We start from the raw sequence: 17,999 nt of genomic DNA on the forward strand, positions 1-17,999 counted from the left end.
AAGTACTTCAAATACTATGTGTAGCTTTAAATCAACACAGCTCAGTGGAATTACATATTTTACATTTTCAGTTTTGGACACGGATATAAGATCAGTATTGAACAAAAGTTAATTCAATGGTGAGAATGAGTGAAAATGATAGGTTATATCTACTTTTTTTTTTAAAAACATTTATTTATTGATCAATACAAAACATTTTGACTGTTGGTCATGCACGGAAGTCATGTACTTGAAAGTATCACAGAAAATGTTCTCTACTTGTCAAATCTTTGTTGTTGTTTCTATTGTACTCTGTACCATGTCTCAACAATGACTCACATATCTTAAGCCTAACTTCTTAAATAAACATTTACTTAATAATGAGTGGATTGCTTTGTCTTATTCAATGATGAATGTCAAATCTAACCTGCATCGTAGCATTTTTTAAATGTTTTCATAATGATCATTTGTATGGCGTAGCCATCGATTAACTACAATGACCAGGGGTTCACTTCAGACCCCTGCAACCCCAAATCAGATAAAACAATAAGATGGATGGTTAATGTTTTGATTGCTTTGAAAAATTGGTTCTAAATCCAAAACATTTTCTGAGTAACAACATTTTCAGGCCAATCTCGAGATGTTCTTTAAAACAGCAGTAAATAATTTTCATACATAATATATCTGGTATTATTTCTGTTTGCTATTATTATACAATCAATAGAGTGCTCCAACAATAGCATTCAGTGCAAAACATTTCACTTTAAAAACAAATGTGTTCCATTCTGTTTAAGACGCTTTACAAATTTCATCCAATAAAATTATATTGCCGTTTTAAATATTGTTTACATGCTGTAGGGCCACTTGAAAAGAATTATTTTATTGAACATTGAAACAGAAACTTAAGATGTTGGATAATATATTTAGTTATTTAATCTTGTTTTAAATTAAGGAGTCATTATTATTATATTACATTTATTCAAAACCTACAGTTCCCACAATGCTTTGAGGGATGTAAACAGGAAGTGTGTTGTTGCCATGACATTAACTGTGGATTTATTCCATATTTCCAGTTGAATAAATGAGCAATTACCCAAAAATGTAGAAAATATATCAGTTTGGTTTTTTTCAGATATTCAATATATGAATGTATTGGAATTACCGTAGTATAGCAAAACATGTAAACCGTGGCTATTTACACAGATTGAAAAGCATCTTTTCTAAAATGCTTAATGAATTTTATTCGGTTGAACGTCCCACTTTAAATTGTCTAAATATCCGTATCGTGTGTTTGCTGAGACGTGTGACCACCCGCACCCCCGGTGAGAGCCGCGCAGTCCGTTATTCACGCAGACGTAGAGGAAGAGAGAAGTGGGTCACACGCCGACGTGTTTCCCTTCCACTCAACAAAAGAGCGTCTAAACACGAGACACTTGTGCAGAAAACGCCTCTCTTTTAGTCTTTTAGAACCCGACGCAGAATGATGGCGAAGAGAAGACGATGGCAGCGGGTTTGATTTGTCGTGACCTTGTTTCATTTCCTGTCACTTGGACGCGGAGACAAGCGTCGTCGGTATCCGCCAAACCTCTCGCATTCTGGTCTGAACCGGTTCGGAAAGCGCGCGGACCCGTGCGTGCATGCGCGCACGCGCTGCTGCAGCCTCCTTGCACGGTTTCACAGTGGCACTCCGCGCGCCCTCGCCGGAGCCCCGCCCTTTCACCCCGCTTGGCCCTGTCCTATTGGTCAGGTGCGGCGGCGGCCCGCCCACATCTTCCGCATGTTGTCTCAGCAGGGAGGCAGCTGACTGCCTGTGATTGGCCGACGAGGCGCAGCGCGTTTGGTTTTTTTGGGGGGACACGCCCCCGACAGTTTGTCGCGCACGGGGACGCGGCGAATGGAGTTGTAAACGAAGCGCGTGCACGTTTCAGCACCAATACCTCGTGGAGAGCAGCCAAAGGCGGCAGAGATTGGTCGTGTGTGTCGCTGTACTTTACTGTAACAAACCCAGGAGTTTGCGGGTTGGATCGCCGTGATATCGGGACAACTCAACCGGCAGCTCGGAGTCGGCGAGCGGAAATACAAAGCGGCGCAGCTCTGAGCTTTGTTCGCCCGAGCAGCAAGAGCTGCGCTTCGGCTGAAAGAAACAAGTTTCTGCGCTTGAAGCAAACTATTTTTTTTCATTCTCTGTGTCGATTTTTCTTTTTCTCTCTCTCTCGGTTTGGGTTCAACCATCAGCACCCCGGGAGGAGTCGATGGCTGGAGGCGAAGGGAAACAAAGGTGATAAAGAAGACTCTCCGTCCCAGCCGGCTCCGGTCCAGACAGCGGTTGAGTCGTGGTGCTTGTTTTTAGCCACATCACAGCCCAGATCAGCTCGCTCTCCGCCGCGGCCGAGGTCTCCATTGTGTGAGCATCCCCCTGCCGCCCGAATCCCGCGCAGCCTGCCACTGCACACCTGCCGCCCCCACACGGATTCCCCCCTCCACCTCCACAACTTCTTCAATCCCCCAAAGAGAGATGTGTTCCCGGGTATGGTTCGTGACCGACCGGCGCATCAGCCAGGAGTACCCCCAAGTACAGATCCTCCGGGCGCTGAAGGAGCGCTGCGCCGACGAGGATGTGGAATTCCGCTCTCTCCTCATGGATCAGATCGTGTTGACGATCAGCGAGGGGCAGCTAGGCAAGTATCCCCTCCTCCTACCTCCCTCCTCTTCCCCTAACATCGATCAGCGCTCGCCTGGTCGTAAAACTGCGTGTGATAATGATGCCGTTTGGTTTATTTTGGGATCGATCGCGCGTTGTGCGCCTCCGGACTTAATGGCTGGCGGTCATTGTCTGGTGTGGAGCGGGGAGACGGGCTAGCCCGGTCTGCCTGCCTGCTAGCAAGGAAGCACAGCCGTGACCGCCTAACCCACTTTCCAGATAGACTGCCTCCAGACTGAGGGGCGCGATGACGCTTCATTTAATTCCCCTCAATACGCTGCGACCCCCCCCCCCCCCCCAAAAAATAAAAAAACATAAAACCGCTGTGGATGATCATACGTACATATGGAACACAGTCGTATTAATACTACTAAGCCTTGTGAGGCTGTGTTCTCAGGTTTTGACGAGTCTCATCTTGGAGGGAACATCTACAGTATCAGTGACACATTTCAGTTAAAAGCAATAATCTTTGTCCAACCAGAAGCTGTGAAGGAATCTTGCATCTTGTGGCAGGACAATGTGTCTGTTTTCAACTGATCCATTTCTAGAATTAACTTGACAGAAACCTAAAGTAACTCTTCATGTTGGGTTTGGCCTACTATTATGTATGCATGATATTTTATCTGCCCTACCAACACTGTGTTATGATCACATATTCACTAAGGAAGCCTCAATGAAGTGACGGTAACAGTATAAACTTTCAGCAAACGGACACGCAAGGAATTCAGCAGGGTGGTGCGAAGTGGGGCCAGAGCACACTATGAGGGGTGTGAAACTCTCAATTAACACACAAATGGTGTAGGCTGACATTGGCACAGGCTGAATTGGACTGGAAAGGGGGGGTGATGGGGTTGAGGCTGGACTGCATGTCCCTCTCCTGATGGCATACTGTCACCTCATACTGCCACACCATGCTGCCTAAGACTTTTTGTGAGTGTTCACGTATTAGCAGGTTGGTATTTAAGCGTGAGACTTGTCAATTAGGACTTGACATATATTCCACCGTGCAGCACATTAGATATGTGCAGACTGTGCCCGATTTGAGAACGTCTCACCATCACAACAAACTAATCTAATTAGCACAAGATGACAAAACATGGCCGGAAATACAGCTTATATGACCCAGTGTAGGTATGTGGGTGAACACCTGTCTAGACCTGCAGTTTAGGACGGCACACACGAGCAAGGCAGTTTGCATGACCTGCAAATCCATGCTTGCCCTAAGTCTGCCGACAGTAAATGTCTTCTGGGCCAGGGCTTGACATCTCAGATTAACGGCCAGTGGACAGATTGGCCACGCTGTCAGCTTGCTGCACAGGAAGCCACAGAGCTCATACCTCATGGCTGGGGTCTTGAAAGTGCACACTGGCCTTGTGCTCGTAGCATTAAGTACAAGTCTCCAGTCCAAAAACCTAAAGGGGATTTCACATACTGACCGCATCATCTTTATTAAAGTGGAGTTGGTTTCAATCTTGTAACATGCACATCCCTCCAGGCTGTTTAAATGTTTCTGGGTTAGAACAAAGGACTGGAACTCGAGTTAATACAAGTATGAAGGCGGACGTAGAAGTACTTTGGGAGGGAAAGGTTAGTATCGATTAAGAAATAAGATAAGGTATATTTTACAATTTTCATTCTTTCTCCATTCGACACACAGCGTTTGACTGTTATGAGATCAGTAATCCCTTCGTGGTCACAGACCTCCCTGTTAAAATGTTATTCACCTAAAGCTTCAAAAAGTGGAAGATGAATAATGATAATCTCCATTAAGTGATTCAGTTTATAAATAATCACATGGCTATAAAGAAGCAGCTTTAAAACCTGCATTAGTTGATCAATCAACATTTATTAGTAAGAGAAAGAATGCACACATATTTGTTTTGGGAAAGGTCAAAATGCAGTTGCCTTCTTACAGCTGATAACAACTTAACAGTCTGCTGTTTCAAAGGTTTTTGCCTCGTCTGTCTTTAAGTCTGGTTGAGGTCCACATTTTGTGCAGAAGTTAATGGGTTCAACGTGTCCCAAGTAGGGGAGATCAATACGCAGTCTCACACATGCACATTGTTTCATTTAAATGGCAAACGATGCCCCCACCCCCCACCCCCCCTGCATGAGGGGCTAAAGCCAGAATTCAGCAAGCTAGAGGCATTTCACATCTCATGACTGGATGGATTTAAGCAGAGACCGGATATGAATTGATGCCACAATCCTCCGTGATCCTCCTGTGTGCTACCAGACTCAGTTTTCTTTTTTTTTTTTACCCCACAGATGATAAATGTAACACTTGTGTGTGAGTGGAGGCTGAACATTGAGGCAGGTTGGGTTTCAATTTATCGTCTGTGTGTGTGTCCGTTTCAACAGATATGCTGCCCAGATGCTTTACTTTTGATGTCAACACTTTATTGGTTGTCTTGGGGAGAAAACCCTGTTTGGATGTGTGTTGCATATTTGATTCAAGGTGGCTTAATGATTGCTGCTGCTTCACCATCGCAGCAAGTAACTTTCACGTTGTTCTTGTTGCGTTACCACACTCCACAAGTTATTTGCTGCGAGGCTTACCGGTTGAAGCACACACATGTTCGGCAGACATGCGTTACATCCCGAGACAATACAGGGAGTGTGCTGTCTTTTCTGGGGTTTAATAGATGTGTTCTTCCAGAAAAGCGGCTTGTTTGTCAAATTAGCCAGCAGTATCTCATTTGCAGCTTCTCCCATGCAGCCTGCAAAAGGTCAATTTGCATTTTATTGGTTTTGCTGACAAGGCTCAGAGTATTTGCGTTTTGCTGTCGATAGGATGGAAGCCTGCACGGCACACATCTTCACTTCACACACTGAGTTTTACAACTTTAGTCATTACTAGTTTTGTCAGACATGCAGCATTAAGCGTTGTTTGGACTTGTAATGCATGTCTATTCAAAACACGTTTTTTTAAAAAGAAAAATTGTTTTGTCTAAATATAAATATATACTGCATATAATTTCCATGGTGGCAGTGGTCAGAGAGAATAGTGCCTTGTCTATGATTACCGGTACTAGAGTCTGAAGTCTTTCAACATACTTTCCAATGCTGAAAGAAGTTTCTGATCGCTGTGGAAACTGTGATGGGAATTAACTGCAGTCAATGACCACAAATCCTATAAACATTATTGAAGGTATGACGGTGCATCTTCATCATCCTGTCCGATTTTCTTCTTCTGCCATATCTCTGGCGCATCCCGCAGGATGCATATTTTTGTCATGTGACAGCTAAAATAGCAGCAGCGTGATGTTTTTTTTGTTGTTTTTTTTTTTCTGCCACCAAGACTTGTCAGAAAGTATTTCCGACATTGCATTAGGTCAAAATATTAAAAATAGCCGTTCCGCGGGCGTCCGGGAGCGTGCAGGCAGACTCACTGATACTCTCCTGTTACCGACCACAACACGTAAAATAGGTGTCATTAGTCACAGTAGTCAGCGTTTTATTTAACTTGAGTGACTGAATTCAGCAGGCCTAGTTTCGCCACTGGCTTTCATGTGGATCAGCCTTCACGTGAATCCCTTTGCTCAGCAAGGAAAAGAAACACCGTCATGACTACTTAGAATTAGCATGAAGATCGTATGAAACCTCCTGAGCTAACAAATTCTCAAGTGTTCATCTGATGGAACTCAGACATGAGAACATGTGGATTGATCTGAATTCTGTCACACTCTATGTGGCTTGCTATGTCAGTGTTTTGGATGCTGCCATGGGACACAAAACACATCTTCCTTATGAAAGAGATGCGAGTACAGTAGTCATTACATGCCCTTGCAATAAAAAGACAATGGCTTTTTACGGTCTGTCACCTTACATACAAGATCATCTCAATGCTATTGCTCCACCTTCCGAGATACTGCTAGTGCATTTAAATTTTCCCGAGATTTTTAGATGAAAGTTTCAGAATTCAGTGTTTAAGCACTCTCCTGCCCTAAATCCCCGATATAAATGATGTCGCTGTTCATCTGAGCGAGTGCGGTATGGATTTGTGTCTTCTAATCTGAATATAGTCCAGTGACACTGTACATGCTTCTCTTGCCAAATGTTTATCTTCTGATATGTCTTGTCAGCCTCAAACGGCTTAGAGTGGCAATGTCCCTCTTTCACTGCACGGCTGCTCAATATACAAGTGGTTGTTTCTTCTCTTGCCGGGCCTTGCAGTGGGCTTTTTTTTAATGGATGTTTTTGTCTGTGTTCTAAGAATGAGAGATACAGAAATATGCAATGAAAGAGGTTGTGGATTAAAGTGTTTCCCCGGCCACACTGATGTATAGAGGACATCAAGTTCTACCGTGAGACTGCAGACAGGGCTGGCAGGTTCCGCGAGCCAAACACTGGCACAGCGTTTTGTCGGCTTGCTTTGTGACGTTGCAGTGACATGCTTAGAATGCTTGTTATGCTTGTTGGCATTGTCAGGCAAATTAATAATGGCACTCACTTATACAATGCCTCCAACTGTGAAAACATCACAAAGACCATGGAAGAAGTCAGGAGGAACTCTGAACAGGTTTTAGCCACAGAAATTCAACCTTTACAAGCCTAATGCTGCAGTCATTATAAACCAGAATGATCAGGATTTCTGAAAGCTGTTGCAGCGATCACATGACAGGCGGCGCGGCGCACACGGACGCTCACGCAGATGAATAGGACTGATTCATGCGGTTGCCTCATTGGTGTCTGTTTGGTCCCCCTGGAGATCGGAGACGAGGACTGTGAACACTGTCTGTCAAAAACCATGAGACCACCTCCCCTGACACTTCCCACTGTAACACCACTCACTGTGCTCTCGCTGGCTGCACAATCACAGCAGTGTGTGAAGAGTGCTGAATAGGGTTGGAGAGACAGTGAATCCTCCTGCTTCTGTACTGAGGCTGTGAGGAAGAGGAGGAGGAGGAGGAGGAAAAAGGGTGGGGCCTCTTTGCAGCTTCATACTCTTATTTTCATCCGCCACGTTTCCTCTGCGGTAGCTACAAGACATTGCTGACCTTTTCCGCTGCCTTTTTACATGTCGACCGTGCTTTACCTGTCCGTGCACACAATGACCCAGAAAGCCGTGGCGCGCATCAACCAGGTCCTGATGCGCAGCACATCTGCTGGCAGTCGGACGTCTCTCTGTTGTAATAACGTGTGCAGCAAGCTTCAGGCTTCTCTTGACCTGTGATGATCCCAGACAGTGCCGCTGCCGCTGCCGCTGCCCGTGAGGCTGCACAATCTAAGATGGCTGAAATCCCTGCCACGGTCGAGGTGAAGTGCTGTGCCAGCGACAAATAGGTCTCCTCCCTTGTTTTTCAGTACAAAGAGTACATGTGACACCGTGCATGTAAGCGCTGGGGTTTGTCGTCACTTAATCTGCTCATCCTGACGAGCTGTCGCGTCGCAGGCTCAGAAGTCTCGCAATCTGCCTTCATTTCTTCCCCTCAGACATGCTGACAAAGTATCACCGGCCACAAGTGAAACGCCGCCCAACTGTTGGTTCACGGCTCGGAAATGTGCCATCTGTATCGGCTAAATCTCGAGAAAAGGATTTCGCTTGTTTCAAAATTGGAGTTTGTACTGGAGATGCGCGCACCTGAGAAACCCTGGAGTCGGGTGATGTCAGTTAGAATTGTGTGTGCTTATTATTTTCCCAGTCAGAGGTCCTCACTTTGCATCTCAAGTCATCAACAAACACAAAATTGAAAGTCGGATATTTGTTGTTACACCTTTCGACAAATGTGCGCCGTTTTAGTGAGCCCTGCTTTTAGTTTTTATTAGGTCTCTGTGTATATTGTTAAAGTGGCGAAGCACAGTGAGTGCAAACTGAAAGAGTCTTTCTCTACAGGCCAGTAAGAGCTGGAACCTTCGGTTTTCATTTCGTTGCTTCCTACGTCAGGCGACGTCTTTTTTTGATACTTTGTTTTCTCCTTTGCTTCCTCGTGCCAAAGTGTGGTCAGATGGATTCCTATTTGACATTGAATTTTTTCAGGAATTTTTTTTATACAAATAATATTCATGCTGTCCTCTGTATTAGAAGTCGGCTGATAGTAATGTCTTTTGTGTGGAGGTAAAAAATGACCTTTTATCATCTGGAATAATAGTTTTATTAAATGAGGGGAACAGAAAAAAGCACAAGGGATACATTTTATCTGTTAACAGTGGTATTTACAAATTCTCCTCTTAATTGTGACTATGTAGTTTTGAGTAAAGTTCTTAGCAGAAGATAAACACAGTGCGTGGTGGCGGTGCAGGTGGAGCATGGCAGATGTAAATATTCATATCAGCGGGCACTGTTTGTTCCAACTTCTCGACTCAACAACATCGGCCCTGCAGCTGGCCAACTCTTCCTGGCGCTGCAGGCCAGCCGACTGCTGGAGCCGTGTCCACAAACAGTCTCCATCACAGGACTAAACTTTTCCACCGTTACAGGATGGGTTCCAGATCAAGGACGAGCAGTCTGAAAATGTTTCCAGGCTTTAAATATGACTTGTAGGATGTAATGGAAGCAGTAAACAATGGCGCAACGCGAGGGAGGATACAACAGTTTATGTCTAATCCTGATCATTCTCCCACCTCTCCAATCCATCCCCCTTGTTGTCATCTGGCAGGACTCCGAGTGGAGCAGGAGCTGGTGACGTCTTACCCACAGGTGGTAGTCGTGCGGGTGCCCACACCTTGGGTGCAGTCAGACAGTGACATCACCGTGCTGCGCCACCTGGAAAAGATGGGCTGTCGGCTCATCAACCGGCCTCAGGCCATACTCAACTGCGTCAACAAGTTCTGGACGTTTCAGGAACTGGCCGGCCACGGGGTGCCTCTCCCCGACACCTTCTCCTACGGTAAGGCAGGGATTCACTTTTAACCCTCCCACATTGTGTCTGTCAGGAATAGTCCAGTGTGTCCAGGGACGGACGCAGTCTGACTCTACCAGGATGATGTGGAGCTTGGAAAGCTTGGAGGTGTAACGAAACCTAATGTTTAATGCAAAACAAAGCTTTCCAGCTCCTGCTCGTCGGCCCCGGGGTCTTAATGTGTCGGCTCCCATGAAGTACAGAGAGCAATCAGTCACGCATCTCACCTGTTACTATTTCCAGCCGCTCCCAGAGCCACGTCCCCTCTCTCGCCTACATCTGAGCAGGAGCACCACCCGTCACCACGTGCACATTCTCACTGTGCTCGTCCTGTTTGCCTCATTAGGCTGTGTGCACACAGCACAGTGTGTCAGTGCCCGAGCAGTGGAGACGGGAAGCAGCATTTCCATTCATTTGACTGTGTTTTTAAAGACATATCGTTTAGTTGCATTATTTATATTTTATTCAAATGAAGTGAACCAAAATTAACAGGCCACACACTAGTATAGTAGTAGTTTGAATCAGTGCAAAAACATCTCTGATTCCTCGGTGACTCTTAAGTTGAGCAGGGATGTGAGTTTGTGGCCGTCTGTTTGTCCTGTGATGGACTGGAGGAATGTCCAAGGTAGAACCTGCCTTCACTTTCGGACACCTAAGATGGATTAAGCGATATAGAAGATGGATGAAGTCAGTGCAAGTCGAAAATAGATGCGAACATCGTCTAAGCATAGATGCATCCATCCATTATAGCATTCCAGCGCCTGTTAACGTCCAGGTTGGTCTTTTCTCACTATGAAGGGAGACTGCTCACTGTGCAGCCTGTGTTAATTCAGTTTCACTTCATTCTACTAAAATATCCAAATGTAACTAACCTAAACCGGTAACCTAAGACGTGACGGTACTGACTGACGTTGTTTTTCTAACATTTCAATCACATTAGTTGCAGTACAGGCTTTAGCACACATGTGCGTGTATAAAACAGATTAATAAGCCCTGAGTCAGACGTCCACATCTCCACTGTAATTGCTCCAAAACAGAGACAGCGTCTGGATGACCTCATAGCTCTCCACCAAACCAAACCAAACCAAACCAAACCAGTGCTCGTCATTATGTTCACACTGCCTCCGGCACTGTCGGTTTCATACCTCTGGCTCAAAAAACGGAAGAACAGCCAGAAGACAAAACCATGACTTGTTTTTATTTGTTGTACTTTGTTGGTGTTATGAATCACTACAAAAAGCTGTCAACCAGGGACAAACATTACTTCCTGCCACCCCACCCACCCCACCCCCCAAAGAAAACTGTTCTGTATTGTTTCAGAGGAGGAAAAGAGAAGGATACAGATAGTGAAAGAAATAAAGGTGGAGGAGGGGGATGTTTGGCCTACATTCCTCCCTCCTCTCTACACAGTAGGCCAGGCCTTGCATACAGAGCAGCTGGAGAGCTTATGTAACACGCCCCCCCCCTGCCACTAAAGACCCCACCCCATGCCCCCTCATGATTTTTCAAAATAAGAGATGCCACTGCCAGCATTGCCTTGGCTGATGCAACTTATGACTTGGTTTTAACCATATTTCATTTGGTGTCTGCCCACCCCCCCTTTTCTTCCCCCTTCTCACTGAAAACACATGTGAGTTAGTGCATCTGGAAAAAGCCATGTGACAGGGTCACTCACATCTGTTCCCTTGAAAGAATGCCAGATAAGAACAGACAGGAAGACAAAGAAAGAGAGAGAGAGAGGGAGAGCAAGAGACACAGAGAGACCGTAACAAGGAAGTGGACTTATATCGACACCTCTTTTTTTCTTTTTCTTTTTTTTCAATATTTCTTTTACACATTTTCTGATCGCCACTCAAGACGAGGCCCGAGAAAGCCGAAGCACATCTGTTGCTACGAGCTGCCGTTATAAATCAGCATCAGATATGGTCAGCTGCTTCACATTAATGCATCGTTCAGTGACTCCTCTGTTCCGATCTCATGAATCAAGCAGCAAATATAAGCTGAGGACACCCCTCCTGCAGCCTCGCTGTTTTGAGTCGCTTCAGTTTCCATAGCGACACGCCACATTCCCTCTCCCCCGCCCTGCTACGTCGCCCGTAATGTGTGAACCATGCTATCAAAACAAGGACAGCGTTTAATATTCTGTACTCTGTGTGTGTGTGTGTGTGTGTGTGTGTGTGTGTGTGTGTGTGTGTGTGTGTGTGTGTGTGTGTGTACGGGCGTTTCCCAGGAGGACACGACAACTTCCGGAAGATGATTGACGAGGCGGAGCCGCTGGGCTACCCGGTGGTGGTGAAGAACGCACGTGGCCACAGAGGTGATGCACTCCTCTCACTGTCACCTGCTATGTTCCCGCCTCGCCACGCCTCAGACTTGTGTACACCCCGAGCCCCCTGATGAGATTCCAGTCCACCCTTATATGAAATTCATTAACAGAGTGTTAAATGATTAGGACTGTGCTGCTGCTGCTGCCAACTCGAAATAGAAGCTTGCGGTAAGGTTGCGTGAGCAAAAGATTAACCTCGGTGTCTGCTGACCCATTAGCTCTTTCCTATTCACAGCAATGGACACTTGGCGGGCTCTACCATTGTGTGAAGAGGTGACAATGCTCCTGCAATGCCATCAAAACACGTTGTCAGAAGAAGCGGCCTTTGGTCAACCACTAACTTGACCCTGTTTTTGGGGAGTTTTGTGTCTCGGGTTGCTTTCAGTCTCTCTGCAGTTGACCGTTGACACTGGCCGAAGTCCAGCTCGCCATCCTTCCTCAGCACAGTCCTTTGGACAAATACAAAAGAGGGTTTCACATTGCTATCAATTATGGAGCATATCCTCGATCCAAAATTTTAATTCAATTCAACCTCCTCCCACAGATATGCACGGGTGCATAATCTCCCTTGTTTTTTTGTTTTTTATTTCCTTTCAATTCTCTAAAACCATCCAGGAAGGCGCACGTGTCCAGCTAAGTCACAGAGCCCGTTTTTGTTTTTGATTTACTAGTGTTACGTCATAGCGCCTCCGTTTCCTTGCTTCCGTCTCCATAATGTCACCGATGATGTGCGCGGACACGCGCCGCGGTCACACGGTGTTCCCTTGGAACAGGGGTCGGAGGTCTCAGCAACAAGGAGACGGAGCCGGGCGGTGCTAATTAAAACAGGCGTCTTCTATCCTGTGTGAGAAGCAGTTGTGTGGCTGCTCAGAGCACAGCCCTGTCCTTTGTATGAGAAATGGGAACTGGCATGAGATGGGGTCAGCAGAAGACGCGGCCCATCAGCAAAAACTTTTTTTAAGGAAGTCATCCAAGACAAAGTGAAATTGCACAAGCAAGCATCTTATATGAATGTTGATGGTTGAGGTGTCACTGAAGTGTAACGGCCAGCTCGTCGCTCAACGTCTCCCTCCATCGTTTGTTTCCTTCCAGGCAAGGCTGTGTTCCTGGCGAGGGACAAGCACCACCTAACGGACCTGTGCCACCTCATCCGCCATGACACCCCCTACCTTTTTCAGGAGTATGTCAAGGAGTCTCACGGCCGCGACGTGCGGGTGGTCCTGGTGGGCGGCCGCGTCATCGGCTCCATGCTGCGGTGCTCCACCGACGGGCGCATGCAGAGCAACTGCTCGCTGGGTAGGCACGATGACAATGATCACACACACTCGTATACACGACGGTCCTGCTACAGCAGACAGATAAAAGCAGGTCCCCCCCCCCCCCCCCCCCCCCCCCAGTCACGTGGTTAAATTGTGTCGCTTCCTCTGCTCTGCTCCAATTACATATGAAAACTATTTTAATCCTTTTGTATGTTCGTTTTACATATTTGTTTGTTTTTTTAACTTAACTAAGAAGTAAATGTGAAGCAACGGAACTTGCTTAAAGAGTTTAAAGAGATTCTCATGTCTACGGCCTGAGTGAGTCAGGATCGACACAGACAAAAGCGCATACTTTGTTACAGTAATGAATAGCTGAAGTAAAACCCCAAATATTTGATGATGCCACCCAACTAAAACCCCTCATGTGTCGCACTGACTTTTGTTCAAACACAGCTGCCAGTAATTTACTCTGAAGTCCTCAGATTCACAGTATTTCGTGTTTCAACACTCATATTTTGCAGTTTGAGCTTTTATTATGAAAACGCTTTTGCGACTCATAATAACAAAGACAACTTTGTGTTTCACTTCACATTTAATGAGATGCATTGTGCATGTAAAGCCGGTAAAAGTTTACTGTCCATTTTCAAACTTGCACCCAAAAGTAATATTGAAGGTTTTTTTTATTTGCAAATAACTCATTATATCATCCAGCACCAGTGGGGAAGAAAAATCTTTTACAAATGAATGTAAGTTGGTGTTCAGTGTAACTTTTGATTTAATTGAGGCACACGGAAAAGATTTTACCTTCTCACAAAGGTCACCGCATTTACATAGTAACTCCGGCTGATTGTATTTTTCCAAAAATTGCTTCCCCCCCCCCCCCCCCCCTGTCTTTTCGGGTGGTGGCCTGGAGCTCAGTTATTTGGTGGTTGTAAGCAGGGAAAACTGGAACATTACTGCTGTTTTCCCACTGAAATGGACTCATGATTACTGCCTGTTAACAAAGATCAGGCCGGCCTGTGTTGTATTTTTCTCCAACAAACGGACCACGTGTCCTCGGTCATTGGAAAACTGTAATCACTCTTAAACATGAACACTGAATCGTTGTCAGCTTGTGGTCAAGCGTCTGCTTCACATACTCGTCGAGTGAAACTGAAAAACCAACGAGCGCGACCTTAGTGTCACCTTAAGACATCCGGAGGCGCAGCTCTACCGCTGATGAGACTGATTTTCAGTGTCAGAGCATGAACAGTTTTACTGGAGCTAAGCTGTAATGCACTGTGACATATTTGGGACATCGGTCATCAGATTATTTAGTATTTATGTAACAGTTCATGATGATGTTTTTACTCACTCCTGACAGATCTGATAAAAGTGCTTTTGATCATTTTGAATTTTGAATTTATTCAGTGTTCCACATGGCTTTTTATGTCTTTTTTTTGCTTTGCTTTGATTTGATGATTCTGCTTTTCACCGACTGACTCCGTGTGTGTCTGAATCGTTAGGTGGCGTCGGGATGATGTGCCCATTGAGCGAGCAGGGCAAGCAGCTGGCCATCGAGGTGTCTAACATCCTGGGTATGGATGTGTGCGGCATCGACCTGCTGCAGCTGAACGACGGCTCGTTCGTGGTGTGCGAGGCCAACGCCAACGTGGGCTTCATCGCCTTCGACCAGGCCTGTGGCATGGACGTGGCGGGCATTGTCGCCGACTACGCCCTGTCGATGCTCCCGAGCCGCCTCACCCGCAAGATGTCCCTGCTGTCCGTCGTGTCGAGCACCAGTGAGACCAGCAGCGAGCCCGAGGTGTGCGCCGTGCCGGCCGGCGGCGGCTCGCTGCCCGAGGCCGTCTGCAACATGAGCGTGGGCTCCACTTCCAGCGAGAGCGACCCGGAGCTGGCCGAGCCCTCCCAGTCGTCCTCGCCGCGCCAGTCCACCCCCCCGGCCCTGCCCAACCTGCCCGATCCGGTTTACAACTTCAACACCCTCCTCGCCAACGAGATCAAGCTATTGACTGAGTGAGATTGAAGCGACGCCCTGCACACACAGACAACACAAACGCTTATTAAAACACTCACACTCACACACACACACACACACAGACACACACACACACACAGATGTACAGATGGCAATGAACATTCCTCTCCAACCACACATATCAGTCCAAAAAGTACTAAAACATGATGCTAGTGGCAAAACATGAGCAGAGATAAAACAGCACACACTAACACAAGCACTGACACCAAAACATTAGCCTTCTCCTACTCCAAAAAAAACAAACAAAAAAAAAAAAAAAAATCCGATCTGAGGCTGCTCCCCTGACTCTTCTCTCTATGAAACTCTATTCCTAAACTAGAATTTCCACTATCAAAACTTAACAAACACAGCAGCATTATGGCAGGACCGGGATACCTTACATGAAATAACTTCCAGTACGGCCTCTAACTAATTCCTATTTTCTACATTTGAGTAGGTGAAGGATTCCCACGAGTGCATACAATGGCAATATTATTTAAAACGAAGAGAGAGAAAAACAAAAACCTTTTTGAGGTGTTGTCTGTGCGTCGTCACAGAAAAGATCATCTTTTCAGACTTTGGCGGCGTCTTTTCAAGCTGTAAGGGAGAGGAGCACATCCTCGTGCTGGGCACATTTTACTGTCAGTTTCGATGTAGCAGGCGAGAGAGCAGGATGGAGACGGTCCTGGAGCAAACTGGGGATGTACACATTTTCTGTTAAGCCTCCGGCTTTCCATCACGCACACAAGGAGTAACGGATCCGATTGTCGCCGCATATTAACTACAGTTCAAACCACTCTCAAATTAAAGGCCGACAGCGGGACCCGGAGGCTGACATTGTGTCGCGGTGAATTACTTCTCACGCACAGCCCAGAATATTACCCATAATGACTTAACCATCATCCCGATTGTGAGTTGGTTTTTTTTTGTCTTAGAATTCATCTGCCGTTCACTGTACAAGAAGCAAACCGACTGGCCCGCCCCAGCAAACTGCTCGGTCACAGAAATAACAAGGAGACATTTTGTTTCGGAGGCACAGCCTCAATTCTAAAAATCGATTCATCGTTTGATTTCATCCTCCTTCCCTCGATATGTTTCATTAGCCTTACCAGCAGCAGCAGCAGCTGCTTTAAAAAAAAAAAAAAAAAACACTCCATTAAATGCCTGGCACTTTATGATAAACAGATAAAAAAAAAAAAAAATGTTCTCGCTCAGCTGACACACTTAGGAAAGACGAGGCCGAGTGTGAAAGGTGTGTGTGCACCTTCAAGCAAAGAAAAACAACAACAAATAAATGAAAAAAATAAAAAAATACCTCAAAACAGTGACTTCTCACTGCCATAGGATCACACAGACGTTCAGACATACAGTACATATCAGCCCGGGTCGTCATGGCACGCCGGGCGTTCCTTCCCTTTATGTGTAGAAACTAACTAAAAAGACAGTTGTGTATTTTTGTTTCCTTTTTAGTTTTTTATGTAAATATTTAGGTAGCGAATGACCTTCTCTCTGCGTTCTGGTGTCCAGCGGGTGAAACTGGAACGGCTGAACTAACTGCCAACAAGGACATTTTCATAAGCTCTGGTGGACAAACTAGTTTGTACAGACCTGCAATATTTAAAAAAAAATTAAAATTAAAAAAAAAAAAAAAAAAAAATTGAGACTGAAATTTGGTGCTAACACTTTCTGGATTTGGCGAGATGCGATTGTTTGTTTTTTTTGTTGTTTTTTTTCAGTCAGACTATTTGTCGGATTCACTTTTATAGTTTTGGTGTTGATAAGATGCAGAATCCATATCCACAAATACGTTGGGCAAGATGTACAAACTATATTTTTGCAGTCTTCTAAAATGGAATGTCACTTTTTCTTTCTTTTAAAGGAGAAAGAAAAACCAAAATCCAGGGATTTCAAGCAGCCTTGTTTACAGTTTTAGTTGCGTTTTGGATTTACCCCTCTGCGCGCCATCTGAAATGAAAACCACGGTCGTAGGCATCACGAGGTTATCCGCCAGTCATCGAAAGATTTTTACAGCTCTGATCAAAAGCACAAATGTAAAGCTGGGAAGTTGTTCCACGTAGTGACAGCCATGTTGTTTTTTTTGTTTTTGTTTTTTGTTTTTTTTGTTTGTTTTTTTGTTTTTTTTTAGGCTTGTAACCCTTTCTGTTGAACACCAACTCAGGGAAGCAGCCTGGATCTCAGTCCTGACCCCCTCCAAGCTGGGAGACAAACCCCAAAACACAACACATACCTACAAGCAAAACAACAAAATACACACAAACAACAATGAAAAAAAGGTTGTAAACTACAGTATAAGACAATGTGGTGTACACCATGGTTAACATGCACTTTTTTTCCTTGCTTGTTTTTTTTTTTTTTTTTTTCGTTTTTTTTTTTTAATTGTTCTTTGTTCTCTTCCTAATTTATGGTATTCTCAAAGAGGAAAGTGGGTTTTGTGCACTAATATTGTCTCAATAAAGTGTAACCGCTGTGAAGCTTGATCTAATTTTCCTGTTTTGTGCGCCCGTGATTCACAAAGCGTCTCCCAGGCTAACCGGGTGAAGGGTGCCAAAACCTAAGCTCCACCAGACGAGAAAGAAAAGGCAAGAGTTCAGTCTGCCGTCGAGTTGTCCGAGTGGCTCCACCGAGGGAGTGACACCATTTACACTACTGTGACGTTGTCTGGTGTCTGTAGAGCCAAAAGAATGGAACAGGCATAACTGTGAAATCCAATGAAATGCAAACGCTGGTGGAGTCCATCATCAAGTCATATCCTGGAAAAACTCCGCCTTTTTAAAAAAAAAAAAAAAAAACTCCCCACCTTTCTATCGAAACTTCCGTCGTCCCACCACTTTGTACATAAGTGTAAAGTAACGAT

General features: G+C 45.3%; 1 protein-coding gene across 1 annotated transcript; it reads left to right on the forward strand.

The window, feature by feature from the left end:
- Positions 1-1,938: 1,938 nt before the first annotated feature.
- Positions 1,939-17,916, forward strand: rimkla (ribosomal modification protein rimK-like family member A). Its single transcript, XM_080469260.1, has 6 exons — positions 1,939-2,657; positions 9,280-9,510; positions 11,753-11,839; positions 12,941-13,144; positions 14,613-15,123; positions 17,661-17,916. The coding sequence occupies exons 1-6, from the start codon at positions 2,495-2,497 to the stop codon at positions 17,698-17,700; spliced, it is 1,236 nt and encodes a 411-aa protein (XP_080325386.1). The 5' UTR covers positions 1,939-2,494; the 3' UTR covers positions 17,701-17,916.
- The last annotated feature ends 83 nt before the right edge of the window (positions 17,917-17,999 follow it).

Source organism: Lipophrys pholis, assembly GCF_963383615.2.
Source record: "Lipophrys pholis genome assembly, chromosome: 8".
Lineage (NCBI taxonomy): Eukaryota > Metazoa > Chordata > Actinopteri > Blenniiformes > Blenniidae > Lipophrys > Lipophrys pholis.